This window comes from Periplaneta americana, chromosome 2, assembly GCF_040183065.1.
Source record: "Periplaneta americana isolate PAMFEO1 chromosome 2, P.americana_PAMFEO1_priV1, whole genome shotgun sequence".
NCBI lineage: Eukaryota > Metazoa > Arthropoda > Insecta > Blattodea > Blattidae > Periplaneta > Periplaneta americana.
The window spans coordinates 48,338,632-48,355,259 of record NC_091118.1 but is presented as its reverse complement, the minus strand read 5'-3'; the positions used below and the strand labels follow the sequence as shown (position 1 = coordinate 48,355,259).

Below are 16,628 nucleotides of genomic sequence, written 5' to 3'. Positions count from 1 at the left end.
GCACATATTCTCTATAATGTCTGTCTTCTCTTGAATAGTCCTTCGAGAAAATGGATTTAATAATAAGGTTTCAATGACACACAATTCCGAACTCATTGCAATACTTCAAATTAATGTTTAAGAGTTAATAATACATGCAGCAGCTAACATATGCATTCCGCTCATGCAATTACATTGCACTCACTGTCAATACTGGTCTGTGTAACGTTAAATAGTCGCTGGTGTAGCTCTCGGACCAGAGCTTCAAACAACACATAACAGATGCATGTGCGCCTAGGACGGACCAAGGAGGAAGGCACTTGCGCGCGCATCATATTCTCGCTATTTATACGTCTTTACTGTAGCTCCAAGAAACGAGCAAACGTTGCGATACTTGCGGTGTACAACCTGCGGATGGTATTACGCCTATACAGTATTCCAAAATTCAAAATAAATTTTAATGTAAGTAACGCCATTTTGAGAAATACACATTCTACGAAAATATTGGACTTGCGCAGCAAGCATAGCATGCCCTGAGAAATCGCCCCTGGTACATACGTACGTACATATGTGTATATCGTCGTTGTTCCTGCAATAACTCCTATGTGCAAAATATAAAATTTTTCAGTAGGAAGAAAAAACACATTTATTCATTCTATGGCAGCCGTACATAGAAGACTGTGAATTCTTACATTTTCGAAACAAAGAAACATAATTACATATAGGAGATTTTATTATTTGTTGTATTATTATTTAAGTTATTTAATAGAACAAAAATCTGAAAATCGATAAATATGTCACATAGGAGTTATTGCAGGAACAACGACGATATGTACCTGTAAGTGTTCATGTGGGTTATGTTTCATTTTCTTTTTTGTATGTATACAATACAATGTTTATAGAATGTGCAAAAAATTATTTCTCAATTTCGTTTAGTTCCCCTCCCCTCTTTCTGTGTTGATACATCGCTGAAGGCGATCTAGGATACTTAAATTTACTTTTCTGCATAATAAATAAATAAATAAATAAATGAATGAATGAATGAATGAATGAATGAATGAATGAATAAATAAATAAATAAATAAATAAATAAATAAATAAATAAAAATTTAGTATTCATTTTTTAATTGGTGGTGTTTTGTGTTGAAAATTCTACTACAAATTCGGACTAATTTCACACTAATTTTCGGATGAAACTAATGACAATGAATAAGGAGTAAAATGAAAGTTAACACACATTAATTAGGTTTACAGGTAAGTGAAGGTAAGTGACGTCTCTTCCATTGAATTCTCCTACTGCAATATTTACACAATACAAAACGAATCTCGGTGGTAAAACCCCGTAATCAACAAAAGTACCGTTTGTCCCAAACCAGCAAGCAGCTGCTCCTACTAATGCATAAAAACGATAGGAAAATTCCAAGAAAATATCTGTCCCCATTAAGTTAACTGTCGAGCGGCAGAGAAATCAGCTAAAAGCTTTATTTACTTGATTTTTGTTGTAACAACTGATATACCAAACTACCGCTTTAATTATTCTTCAATCAGACTTCTGAAATGCTGATTCTGACTTTAAGTTTTATTTATAAGGTGCTGATTTTCTTTGCAACTTGAAACAAATGTATTTTTTTTCTTATAAATACGAAAATTAATATCGAGATTTCTCCTGGAATATTTTACAATTTTCTCAAAAAAACAGACATAATTTAAAAAAAAAAATTGCGAAGGAAGTATCGTAAGCCACTTCCAAAGAGCCAAATTAATATAAAATATTTTTAAAAAATTAACAACTTCCTCGTTTATCCTTAACATAAAAAACTCTTGCTTTTACTGATTGTTTTTTTTCGAAGTTTTCTAAAACTACAAAGCGAATGTCAGGTAATCTCAGAGCGTATCTTCGGATTCATCTCGTCAAGTACCAATTCACAACTATCAACTCCATCGACGCAAGAAAACCTCGTAAATAATGGGTCATTCCATGTCACCTGGTCTTGCATCTAGAAATGTTATTTTCTACAAAAAGTCTATTTCTGTATATTAAAATACTCAACATAGTCCAGGAGACATGGATATATATAACATTTTAAAATAAAAATCTACATGTTATCATAAACAGCTCAGTTCAACTTTGTTAATTGATTGATAATTTCAATCGTGGTTTTGTTGCCTATGTTGGCTATAGTGGGAGTTCATAGATCTGGCTAAAGAAGGAAAATGTATCTATGGAGAAAGCTTCTGTAGTAGTTGAAAAGAAAGAAAAAAATCCAAGCGTTTTAAATAAACGTGGCAAGTTTGCTTTTGTTTGAAAATGATTAATTTTCACAGTAAAACCAAAGAGTAAAATTTTGTGATTGCATTTGTTTCCCTTTATATCCTTAATTACCTAGTTGTATTTTCAGATGTTTGGAGAAAATTACAATTAAATAATTGAAATGTCATATTTTAACTATTTTGTCACACCAGTAACGTGTTATAAATATTCTGTATATCCTTGGTCAAACGCAAATCCAAGTTTAAGAAAGGTAATCTTGTTCTAAAAATCTTACAGATACAGAAAAAATGTCCAACTCTTTCAGAACTTAACAATTAGCAGAGTTTCTGAATGAACTATATCAATACGTAATGTAAATGGAAAATTTTGCCAAACCCTAACATTTAGTCTTCCCCCTCTCCCTAAAAGACAAAAGATATGGATTTCGTAATTATGGATCAACAACTAGATGACTAGAAGTATATACCAGTGACGTAGCATGACATTTTGAGTAGGGGAAGCTAACTCAAGTTGTCTTTCATGTATGAGGAAACGTATTGCAAAAATATAGTCTTAAATAAATAGTAGTCAATGTCAAGTCAGCAGTCCGAAGATTGCTTGGAACCTCACAAGTAACACCAATAAGGCATCACATCAAGTGGTAGTAAAATATGATTTCATGGTTTACACATATCTCTAACAAATAGACACATACAGTACGTATAATTTAACATTAGCTCACTCCCTGTCATATTTAGAAAAAACCACAATATTAACGGTCAATAGATACAGTGTTAGTAAAATTACCTCAATCAAAGTTAAAAGCCACCGGCGTAACTCTGTCGGCTAAGGCGTTTGCCTGACGATCCGGAGTTGCGTTCGGACGCGGGTTCGATTCCCGCTTGGGCTGATTACCTGGTTGGGTTTCTTCCGAGGTTTCCCCAAACGTAAGGCAAATGTCAGGAAATCTATGGCGAATCCTCGGCCTTATCTCGTCAAATACCATCTTGCTATCACCAATCCCATCGACGCTAAATAACCTCGTAGTTGATACAGCGTCGTTAAATAACCAAGTAAAAAAATCAACGTTAAAATCTTTATCAGAAGATTATTTTTGACTACATAAATTAGTGTCAGGAACTGTTATTTCACTCATTATTTCTTATATCAGCCACAGTGCACACTAACACTTCAACTGAACACAACTCACGAAAGGGATAACTCGGAAGCTAATAATTTTTTCCAATGCTAAAGCTAGCTTCTTGCGAGCCTTGCGACCAGGGTAGTTTAGTTAGAAAGGGATGGAAAATCTGCGGGGTGCGTTACACAGAAGAATGTGTGAAAGAAACGAGTCTGTGGAGGGGATTGGAAGCTGGTGTGTGCAGGCTTCATGTTCACTGGTGCATCACAACATTTAAGGCGTACATATAAATTATATTAAAATTAGGCCAATAAATAATTTTGTTCATAAAGTGGAGTTTATTATGGAGTTATTAACTGGGGAAGCTGAGCTTTCTAGCTTACATTGACGCTACGCCACTGGTATATACCATAGCTTTTTCAACTGCCTACAAGATAAGAAACTGACATAATCTTAAGACTTTTAGTTGATATAACTAAATATTTGTCACACCCGTAACAATGGAATGACCCAATACATTTATAATTGATAAAAAAATTCATACATATCATGCGTAAACTTACCTCGTTAATGTATACAAACTGTTTTTTATACTTCGTCACTTCGCGATCTCTCCGTAGGATACTTTACTGATTTCGTCACCACGTTAACATCAGGAAGAATGAACGTTAGATAGTGGGTAGGTAGAGACGTGGATTTGACCTGTTAGCAGGATTTCCCCATAAGAACTGAAGGAGAGAGAGAGAGAGAGAGAGAGAGAGAGAGAGAGAGAGAGAGAGAGTGAATCTAGGAATTTCCGCAAGTTTCCGGTTTCAGTAATATTTAATTTCCGTTCTAGATTGTCACATGTGTCGGACTTGCCTGTCTTTATAAATCCTCCATCAGAGAGTCATTGAATGTGCCTCTTCTGCCTCCCTCTCATGTTTCTTTCCAGAGATTGAACTCTCTGTAACTGAAGCGACTACTCAAAAAAGGGCCCAATTAGCAATTTTGTACAAAAATAAATTTCTTCCATTTTATTTTACTTCTTTAGAAGACGCATCTGGTCAGTAGAAAAAGGATCCAGTTGTAACTTTAAATCAGCAGAAAAAAATATAAGAAGGGCACAATTATTGCTTTTGGGATCTTATTGTAACACCGCATTTCAGTTTGTAGAAGAACGGCCCAGTCATTTACAGTTGGGCCCTTCTGCCAGCTTCTATTCATAAGACTGATATTTCATTAATTTTATTAACAAAATAAACATAATCCCTGACACAATCCACACAATAGTCTGTCCACATCGCGTCAGTCAAGAAGACATAAAATCTGATCATCGACCCGTCAATGTTAATTACTGATGATGGGAAAGCAGTAACCCCGAAACATGTCTTATTAAAGAAGCCTTGATGAAAATATTGTGTTCGTACAATTATTTCAATTATATTTTCAGAATTTGTTGATAGGCCTATAACTCTGGAAGTTCACAATATGGTATACTTTCTAGTTCGGACTTCCAGTTTTCTTAGTAGGACCTATGTCGTCTCATCTGTTTGAATTTACTTAATGTAATAGATCAGAACTTGATTTCTGTTCAAATTACATCAATAATAGGGATTTAAGAGGAATCTAAAATACACCGTGTCCCTAAATGATTATCGACGTTTCAGGTGGTTGGTATGGCTTTACAAACAAAAGTGGATGTGTATTTCCTACATGTAATGAAATAAGAGCTATGAAAATTTCCTATCATATGTTCGCAGCGGTTTTTTCTCATTGTTGTTGTGTCACAGCGTCAGATTTACAAAATCCATGTTGAATCTTTCGTACACTACTTTTAACACTTGAATATAAATAATTGATTGAATGGCCATCTTACTCGTGTTAATTATGTAGGCATGTGTGGCTTACAGCTGTTTCGGTGTTACTTGACACCATCCTCAGAGCCTACTAGATCTCGGCGCTATCTCAACTTCGTTGCCTGTTGTGTGGGTGCGTTCGTGTGATGAAGAGTTGTGTCAAATAGTGGGTGTGTTCTGAAATTGATCTGTGTGTTGAGAATTTGATTACACAATGCAAACATAAACACTACACAAGTGATTTACTGCAGCCTACATATTCATATCTTCATCGGATATTGAATTCAGAATCTCTGTATTCTATTTCAGATTTTAAAAGTACATAAATAAGAAAGGGACGAAATGAAAGGAAGAAAAGAAGGATAAGAAAGAAAAAGAAAAGAAAATTAAAGAAATAAAAAGGAAAAAGAGAAAATGAGAAACAAAGAAAATCTATAGCCCTATAAACGAAAAACAAAAAACCAAGGAACAAAGAAAACTCGGTTCCCAAGTTACCGTTTGAATAACGTTAAGTAATGTATTCTTATATTATGTTTTGGATTTTATTCAATATTACAGTAGTATATACATATATAAATTGAAAGCTCTTAATTTTTACTATTTAATTTACATACAGGTTTGTGCTATCTATTTTTTAAACGTGGCATGTCTTTCTGTGTACCTATTCTATTAATTCCCCTTCAGGGAAAGACATGGACTGGGACTGTTCTCGCACGCAGGCCGCTCAGGTGGGCCCATTGTATTACCCGGGATGGAATGATGTGCAAGCGTGCCATACACCGTTTATTTTACATGGGCCCTTCCCATCCTTCACCATAGGCTTCAATTGACTGCAGTAGCTGGATGCGTGCGATCTTACACTAGTTATAACTCACATGCCGGTCTGGTTGGCTCAGTTGGTATAGCGCTGGCCTTCTATACCCGAGGTTGCGGGTTCGATCCTGGGCCAGGTCGATGGCATTTAAGTGTGTTTAAATGTGATAGGCTCATGTCAGTAGATTTGCTGGCGTGTAAAAATACTCCTGCGGGATAAAATTCCGGCACACCAGCGACGCTGATATAACCTCGGCAGTTGCGAGCGTCGTTAAATGAAACATAACATTTTTAAAATCACATGCCTTAAACCGCATAGCCACCAAAGCCTAACGTTTCTTCTCCCTCCTGACATGTATAGGTGTTTTTTAGTTATTTAACGACGGTATATCAACTACTCGTCGACCATTGGGCTTAAACGTTAGTTTTATTAAAAAGAAAAATAGCAGTATGCCTAGACGTGATTACTCGTACAACTTACTTGACATTTTATGTTAACTATTTTGTGGAAAATTAATGGCATTTATCTATTTATGAATTACATAAAATGTCTGTGCGTGAAATTCAGAAAACGAATGGTTTTATTTTTTTCATTTTGGAGGACAGAAAATGATATCATTTTGAATAATAGCTTAAGACAGGCATGTCAATTGATGCCCACAGGAGCAAGCGCGCGCTTTAGAGCCCAGGAGAGCCTGAGCGCTTTACAGCGGAAAGGAAAGAGACAGACGAAAGAGGTGGTATATGCCGCTTGGTCGAGCTATATTCAGGGATGGCCAGCACTATTCAATAGATAAAGGGAAGAGAACTTATTAAAACTGTATCCATGTTAATTTTTAGATTTGCCTGAGAAGCATAAGTGCATTATAAGAATGTAAGTTTTAATTTTAATGCTCATTTTTCACAAGTTTGATTTTTTTATTCAAAAGAAATATTTTCTCAACTTTTCGTATAGAAAAGTGAAATTTTCAGGTATAGGCCTATTTATTTAGTAGCCTTACAAAATGTTTTCGTAAATCTAATATACCGTATATACGTATTACTGAAGATAGTGTATTGAAAATTTTTAAAATATCCGCATGGAAATTGTTTGTAAGGAAATGAATTAACAAAGCAACTACTGTTACATCATAAGCAAAAGATACGTGCCCATGTGTTGTAAAAATGTCAGCTCTATAGCTTCAGCAGATTTCGAGAAAATAATTTAATATTCTGATGATAGGAAGTTGCTCACAAATATCACCTTAAAAGCATAATGCGATAAGAGTTTTGTTATGTAATATTAGTTACACTTAAAACAGATACAGTACCTAGGTAACTTTGATTTGTACTGTAATATTGTTTTGATTAATTTATTGATTACTTTTGTAAGCCTAAAGATACCATCAATATAAACTCCAACTTATGTCATACGCGATCTCTTTCTTTGGAATATCACTTTCTTTATGAATGATGTGTTTCATCCACTTAATACAGTATAATATTATACTACAATGGAATTTAAGTGAATATTCCTTCTTAACTCTCTATTATGTTATTAAGATTTAAAACACAAGTGCAATATTAAGAAATCAGTGTTAGTACTTTTGTTTTACAGACAATATAGATAATATTAAACAGAAAGAAGCCATATAAAAATAACGACATAAAATTTCACGTTCCGTTTGAAGTTTGTGCACCACTGTTTTCTTAATCCAACAGGCTGCTTATTCATATACACAACTCTTCCTCTTTCCATTCTTAGCGCTCGCTACCCGCGCACGATGTCAAGGTCAGAAAAATGCGCTTGCTTTGACATCACTGGCTTAGGGAAATCAACTGTAAACAGGAATATAATTTGGAACATGACAAAAAAATGATTAGTTCTAAAATAAGTACTGTACATATTATGAGAAAGTAATGTCATCTTCATTAAAACCATTTTTTTTTTATTTAACGATCATCGAAAGAAATGTTTGTGAAGCTATGTGTGAATAATTAGTCTTTAAATGTAGCTACAATCTTCATTTCCGTAACGTATGTACATAAGTAATTTCTGCGACGGGTTGACGAAGAATCCCATTGCGTCATTGTTGTCGCAGTTTGCATATTTTATGTGGCTGGCACACCCAATTTACATTACGCGTGCGGAAATAACGTGCAACCACATATTCTTATCTTTTGAATCATCTGACAGCATTGTATCTGCGTGCTAGCTTTGTATTTTGGAGTTCACAATTCGATCCCTGAAACAGTTTCCTCCAACAATTAGGCTACCATGGTTTTTTTATTTCTCCAAACGACTATTGCAAAATTGTCTTACTTACATTGGCTTATATTTTCATTTTATTAATAACTCATATGGTGCTCAGTTGTAATGTTGTCACGTGGCGCTAGTTTCGTAACACGTAACACTATGAATCAGGTAAAAAGAAGTGGCAAGTGGGAATCGTTGTTTCTAAAATATTTTTGGAAAGCTTCTCAGATGACAGACTTATTTTCTTGACAAGTATGACTAGAAATCAAAATGAATAACTTTAAAATTTCAATATTACAAAAGTTAAAAGAAGAAGAAGGAATTAGTTTGATGATTTTCCTCGTATTACTAATAGGGTTGCCAACCCTCCCGTATTTCACGGGATGTCTCGTATTTTCTCCTAATTTTAACAGTCTCCCGGCTCCCGTATTTTTCTTCTCTTCTAATATTTTTCTCCCTTATTTTTGCATTTTGCAGATAAAAATTATTATTCTAAACATTCATTTTGATTTTGCCGTCAATGATGATTGTTTACATGAATTTTGTTGTTCAAGATAAGCTTTAAAATCTGCAGTCTTTGTAGAAGGTAATGCTTACCAGAAATGGGTTTTAGTGCTCACCTGTTTAGAATCAAACAATAAGCTTATCAATAATACAATTTGGAAAAAGCTAGCTAGTTTGTTCTAAGCACACCAAGTAGTAATTCTCATACAAAGAGGGTATTTTATCTCATGAAAAATAATTATTGACAGATGATCGAAACAGGAGCATGACACATCTATTGAAATCAGAACTGCAAATTGCAGTCGACTTCAACTATTACGCGAATCAAGCTATGTTTCAAAATACATTTAATTTAAGTGTAGCTGCCGAAGTATAGAATAAAGTCGTTTTTTTAGTAACTGAACGAAATAATTTGCCAGTTCCTATGTGAATTTTGTATATTCCTTAATCTCATGTATTTCCTTCAAAAAAAGTTGGCAACCCTAATTACTAAATCAAATGAAGACTGGACATAAAAAAGATCGTAAGTGGCAATACCTTTGAAAATTACTTAAAAAAAAAAACGAATCTGTGTCCCTGGCTCAATTCACTGAGAAAAATGATAATGTGCAAGATGTATGACATTACATTACTAGTTGCACAAGAAAGCTGTTTTCTACGGTTTGTCTCTTTGGCACTTAAGGCCCTTTTTATGTCCAGTCTTCAAATGTCGTTATAACGATTTACTGGGGGTACTCAAATTATTACCGTTGAGCTGAAATTTCGTTAAATCGGTCAGCTGTAGATAACTCGTTATACAGTGAAACAAATCCTTACGTGCACCGTAGCTCATAATAGAAACTTATGGCGAGTGTAATTGAGCTCGCTAGCTATAAGCAGAAGCATAGCGAGGAAGGAAAGCTTCTCAGCCCACTTTCTTTTTTCCCTTACGTGCAGGTAGGTTTCACAAGATAAAGAATGACCTATGCCTATAGTAACTTTACCTCGAAAGAGTGAAAATAGTATTTTTTTTTATCTAAAACGGTAGGTACCTACTTAATAGACTTGCATACTATATTTAGGGAATGTATATGAAGGGTTTGCGGGAAAAACGATGAATGTCACAATTATTCTGTTAAGGTTGATGTCATTATCTAATTCAATGGATCACTACGAAATTTAGTGTTGTTCTTATGAAAACTGGTAAAAAGGAGAATTATCGCCACGAATACAGTAATCCTTTCTTTTATTTTCTATAGAAACAGCACTACATCTTGGAGTTATAGACTCAATTAGATCATTATCTAATCCTTAACAGAAATGACATTCATCGTTTTTCCCGCAAACCCTTCATATGATAAACAACTATAAATTTATAAATGAAATGTAAAAACAAGATCAATAAAGTATTTGAAATCAAACACAAATCTTAAAATCCATCTAATAACGCAGATTACATTGTTGTTTTGTCAGTACACTTAATATAGATACCTTTTACAGAAATATAATAAATAATAACTCTTTCCTCTTTCCAGGTTTCCCTCAATTCCACACGCGGTAACCATTCTCTGAACAGATATAAACATCCGGTGCTACTTTTGAAGTCGGTTACGTTAAATGTTGATGCGAAAGATCTGGCACACAGCACTGACGCGTCGAATTCCACTTTTTTCTCGCGCATTTTTTTTCTGCTCTCACAAGTGAGACAACAATGCGCAGATGAAAACCGATGGGCGGTCAGAGATGAACAAACCATTCACGGAATTAGGAAATTAACATAGGCTACTATTTGTAGAGTTGAATAAGGAAACTATACGTTTGTTGAATCGGCCATATTTTCATGAAGAATTATTTATTCTCGATGTAGTGAAATTTTTGTAAAATGACGTTCATACATTGAAAAAATATGTTTGTTCCAGCACGCTTCAAAATCGATTCTGAACTGCTTGCTCATGCACAGTACTTCAATGTGTTTTCCAACAAGACTAGAACTGATTCCGAACCGATTCTGAACTTCCAGTTACCTGTTCCAACGTGCTTTCAAACTCATTAGGAACGAGTGAAATTGGTTCTCGATTAAGAGCAGAACTGGGAATTCTGAACTGCTGACGCATGCGCAGATGGTTCAATCTGAAGTTTAAAGATTAAAATGCTTCGAGACTAGGCAGGTTAAAATAAAAAAAAAACGGTCCATTATCAGTGCTTTGGAAGGTAATAATGATATATTTGACGAAGAATTAAGTTCGGAAGAAATGTAATTTTAATACGCGAAGAAACTCCGAAAGCCGAGAAAGAAGAGTTCAAGAAACTTTGCAACAAACGTAAAATCCCGAACTAATTCTGATACCGTACACAACTGGCGCGTGCTCGAAAGAAGTTCAGTATTAGTTCGGAACGGGTTCTGAATTGCTTGCTAGAACAACCTATTATATTACAGTCTCTCATGAAGGCAAGGAAGGGGAATATACTACACTACACTACACTACAATACAATTTTTAGTCGTTTAAATGACGTCCGTTAAAACATTTGACTGTAGTACAAAAGCACAAAAGGGGGGGGGGGAACATATCGAAGGCATCGTGCCAGAACGGCGTATCAACAAAATTACACATTTATATTAGAGCTCTTTAAATATGGAATGATTTTTCTTATCATTGGCTACATAACAAGGTACATTCTTTGATTCTTCTCATGCCCGTTGTAATTCTCAAATGATTCTTTTCAAACAAATATATTCCATTATAATATTTCAATAAAGAAAAATTTGTTCATACGTCCTTCTGGTATGATGCCCTGATAAGCTGAAGAATCAGTTTATTAACATCTGGAAAAAAAACATGGCAGCACTGTGGTTATGTAGTGTGGTCTAAATGGATATAGGTTAGACAATATTAAGAGCCAATAAATTGATTTATACATTTAATGAGTAATATATTTATATCTTATGCAAAATTAACATTTTTATTTGTACACAGCTGCTGCGTATCGCTAGCAAGCCAATGCAGGGCTACTTATAACTTATTTTTATAGAGCGGTTTGATGTTCTCAAAACTTCCACATGAAAGCAGAGTTTGGATCGAATTTTTTGTTATTAACATTAATTTATCAATTAATTTATGGGCATATTCTGTATTATTATACGGTCTCAAAAGTTCTTTTTCTCTATAACTGTACTTTGGTAAATAAATACAGATCTAATCGTTGTCGTTTACACACAATTCAATAGGTGAATGCGGCGACAGGTTGCGACCTTAGAAACACCAAGACTTGCTGACAATTCACTCCCACTGGCGAGTGATTACTCTTCCAATTTGGTGAAGAAAGCTTCATTCTCTTCTTCCTAAGAAAGATTTGCCTTCAAGGCTTAGGTCTCCATCCCTGAATCGTTTAATTCAGTTTGATATCGTCATAATACTGACAACCCCTTCACCTTCCATTTTACATATTTCTTTAGCTGCTAGTTTTGCATGCATGGCTTTTTTTTTTTAAGAAACCCAGGAGCACTCGAATTGTGATTGTGTCGTAGCATATTTCCTATGAGAAACTGAAGAAAATAAGCACCATACATCGCAAAGATATACAGGTAAATACTTCATGTAATATGTCTTAATACAATACCGACAACAAATCGTCAGTTCAAAGAAAATGAGCATAGAACAAATTGAGCCGTTCAGAGCAGAAGTGGTGTCAAAATTGGGCGATGAGGTTTAAAGTACAAATTATATAAAATACAGCACAAAGTAGCAATTAATATGTCCTTCGTGCTATCCACTGACTACTAATACTTTAAATAAACTGAATATTAATTGCTACTTTGCGCTGTATTTTACAGAATGTTTACTTTAACCCTCATTAACCATTTTTTACTTACACCACTTCTGCTGTCAACGGCTCATTTATAGGAATGGACTTTCGAGACGTCGTAGCAGAAAACCCTACATGTTCCTCTCTTCATATCACTTAAATAAACCGTCATTTTACGTCTTTCTTTAAATCTAGTCTCTCCTCACAAATTCTCTAAAGGCTCATTCACAATGAAAATTAAACATAACGTAAGCGTTAACTTAAGAATATAAACGTTACGGTAAAATCAAGAAGTCATTCATTCACGATGGGAACATAAACATAACCGCAAACATACTTGGTAACCATGGAAACATAACAACGACGCCATTTCCTCATATTCTGTCGTATACTTCAGCGCTCCACGATTGTGTTCAGTTTGCAAATCACGTAAGCATAAGCATGAAAGTTTGGAGTTCGCAAACTTTCATGTTAACGTCTTACGGTAATGTTTATATCAATGCTTATATGAATCATTGTGAATGATCCCATTTGGTAGCCTGGGCGCAAACTTGTGTTTATGTTACGGTTATGTTTAATTTTAATTGTGAATGGGCCTTAAGACTATCCAATGAGATGTAGCACTTCAGAAGACGAGTGGCTCACTACATTAGGTCTCACACATATATACAGTATAAATCTCAAAATGCCTTGAAAGGTCGTTCACACTTTTAAATATTTTTAAAAATTATATTTCTTGTTTAAATATTTATTTTCGTCCTTAATATTTTCATTATTTCTAGCCACTAATAAACCGGAAAGAATAGAAAACTGGTGGGTTAAGCATAAAAATACAGGCTATTATAAGTGTTAGTTTTTAGCAATAAAACTGATTGCTTTGGGTTGCTCAGCTTCATCTTGACGTCTACACAGCAGATAAGTGTTCATGCGTGTCCTATACTTTTTGCATGTGAGGTATATAGCTAAAGGATTGAAGCAACAATTCGCAAAGATGAGGCAATAAGTAATGGTGTACAACACGTCTTGAATAATTTCTTCCATCGGAGGCTTGAACCAAAACATTACGACATCTAGCGTGGAATATGGGACGTAGCAGATTGCAAAGACGACGATGAGGGCCACCAGGATCTTGGAACTCAACACCCGGGCTTGTTTGACCTCCTCAACCCCTATAGTTTCTCCTGGCATCGTGGCTATACTCCTTTTCAATAGTCTTGCAGACACTCCCGAAGATACTGCGATGACGACAAGGGGAACTACGCAAGATGTGAAGAGATCTGTCAAGACGAACCTTCTGGAGAAATCCTCTTCCTCACCTTCACTGGGGTAGTAAGTGGTGGCAGCGTAGATCGTGGGGTCGATAGCGAGGGCAGTGGAGATGATCCACACCACCAATATGCATGCCACGGAGTGGTGGTTCCGCCAAGTGCGGCGACCACTTTTCTTGAAGTCCATCAAAACTAAACACCTCTGAACACTGATCACGACTACCGTATACACGCCTGCATAGAGACTGGTATGACGTACAAATACATAAACCGTGTACAGTATCTGTCCAGTATCCAGATTCCAAAGCCCTTGAAGAAGACCGTACACTAGGATGTTCATTAAAAGAGAAACGAAATCGGCTATGGTCAAACTCAGTACGATAAGGTTTGGAGGCGTGCGGAATTCTTTGTGTCTTGCAAATACCGCCAGTAGCACTCCGTTTCCTAGAGATCCTGTCGCGAAGATGATGCTGAATAGCACCACTGCTATGTAATCTGATAGTGTTGCTCTCTCGAGATGATTCTTATAAAACTGAAGGGATTCTGTTTGGTTACGTTGCATGGATTCCCAGAATTCTACATCAACTAACCTCGAGGAGGAGTTTAAAACAAACTGAAAGTCACGTGATGAGACATATTTCCACACAATCTTCAACTCTCGAAGCAGTTCGTTCGACAACTGTATCGCTACGTTACAGCTCGTCACGATATTTCTAAGCTTTGTGTGTGAAATATCTTTGTAAATCGCTGGATCTTTACAGGACTTATCTTTATTATGTTCTAATTTTACTGTAATATTCATTATTGATTCCAAACTATTAAGGACTTCCACCGTATTTTGAATTCTGTCTAACTCTTTCTCTAGTTTTCTTGTTTTACCGGAAACTTCATTCGAATCTCCATTTTGATTTGCATTTTTCATCTTTAATCTGTTCAAATAATTTGATAGAGCATCTGCAAACTGATGCGTTTTATTTATGGAAATTTGCAACAAAGTTTGATTTTCATGTGTAGTGAACACTGAAAGAGCAAATTCAGCCTCTTTACGTAAAGTTTCCACATTTTCAGCTAGCACCATCAAGTCATTTTTGGCAGAATTCTTTGTATGAAATACTTCTGATTCAAAAGAAGTTTCTGTAACTGAAGAACGTGGAATTACATCTCGTTTAGCTCTTGATGTATCGCTACAGCTTCTGTCCCTTGAGCGATACATGAGAAAGGAACCATCTGTGAGCACAGAGACAGTCAATTCAGTTGTTATGTGGACTTTGTTCATAGTAACAAAATTTCTTTGAGGTGATGCTGAAAATATCCGACCAACACAGGAGATGAACAGCAAGTGATGAATTGTCATACAGGCCATATCTAAAAAGAAGACAGTGTCTAATTAGTTACAAAAGCATTAAACAGTTAATCTGCTTTAATAATATGCAATATAAACGTTTATAGCTTTAAATAAGTGTTTTTATGTTCTGTATTGCAGGTTTCTAGCTTCACACTTGATAGTCCAATAGTGAGGCTGCCGACTTGAAGTCTCTTGGTCAGTCTTGAAAAGTATATTATAGTATAATACTTCCACTTTACATATAACGGCTATAATCCAGTGATTGTCAGTAATATTATGTTAATCACATCTATTTTGGAAGACGATTTTACAAAGAGGTGTTTTCTCTTTGGAATTAATGAATGATTATGAATCAATATTTCGAGATCTAAAACCATAGCATTTTATGTCAACAATCCGTAAGAAGTAGCCTAAAATAGCAGTACAGAATATAATATTAAAACAAGCAAATGGATTTAATTACCTAGGATACCAATTATCACATGAAAGTGAAAATAATTCTTAAATGAAAACAACTGAATGTCAGCAAACACTGGCTATTTTAAATCAAATTTTCAAAAATGAACCAGACCTAAAGTGTACAATACTTCAATAATTTCGAATGTTCTGTATAGGACTGAAATTTGTACACTAAAATAAGGATTAAATACTTCAGAAATGATTTTTTACCAAAATAGCTGTATAACCTACACTTTTACAAATTACTGTATTTGACGAAAATTATAAATTAAATATACCGGTATTTTAGAAATAAAAAGTAGCAGTAAAATTAACGGTTTTGGTATATTTATAATGACGTTGTTAAGTTAAAGTTTAAGAAAATAATTTGTTATGAAGTACAGCCATGATACTATCTCTACATAAATATGATGCAACACTCAAGCTATCATTGTTAACAAGCTGCAAGCGCCTTTATTTGTACAATTGAGTAGCTTAATATCAAAGACGGACATCTGTCATATCCATAGTTTTGATCTAGAGGCAATTTTTTTAATTCACAGTGTTCTTTGTAACATTTAACACAATTTATTTTATAAATATAGTGTTAGAGTTTGCATATGGATTCACTATAACTGGAAAGAGCATGAAAAATTGTATAAAAAACCACAGCTAAATAAATTTCGATTGAGGTCAGATGTCCGTCTTTGATATTAAGCTACTCAATTATATAAACCTGCAATCTCCAACCGGTTCCGCGCCGGTCTAAGGCATCCCGCCTACGACTCTCGTTACAGAATGCGCGATGTTCAATTTCTCATGGGGGAAGAAATTTTCTCATGAAATTTCGGCCAGTGTATGGGACCGTTGCCCACCAAGCATCGTGATGCACTTGGGGAGCTATAATAGGTAGCGAAATCCGGTTGCAAAAGCCAGCTAAAACGGCTGGGGGATCATCGTGCTAACCACACGATACCGCCATTCTCGTTGGATGATCGTCCACCTCTGCTTCGGCATGTGAACGTAAGGCC

General features: G+C 35.2%; 1 protein-coding gene across 3 annotated transcripts in view; it reads right to left on the bottom strand.

Annotated features, from left to right (window-relative positions):
* The window catches only part of LOC138693353 (zinc finger protein 665-like), a 75,564-nt gene that overhangs the window by 32,360 nt on the left and 26,576 nt on the right, over positions 1-16,628 (bottom strand). For 2 of the 3 annotated variants that reach the window (XM_069817279.1, XM_069817287.1), the window contains one exon: positions 11,590-15,179. The exons of the other annotated variant lie outside the window; for it this stretch is intronic. In XM_069817279.1, coding sequence (XP_069673380.1) covers positions 13,396-15,179 — 1,784 coding nt within the window. In that variant the 3' untranslated portion in view covers positions 11,590-13,395. Of the gene's footprint in view, positions 1-11,589; positions 15,180-16,628 lie in introns of those variants that run through there. 3 annotated transcript variants of the gene reach the window in all.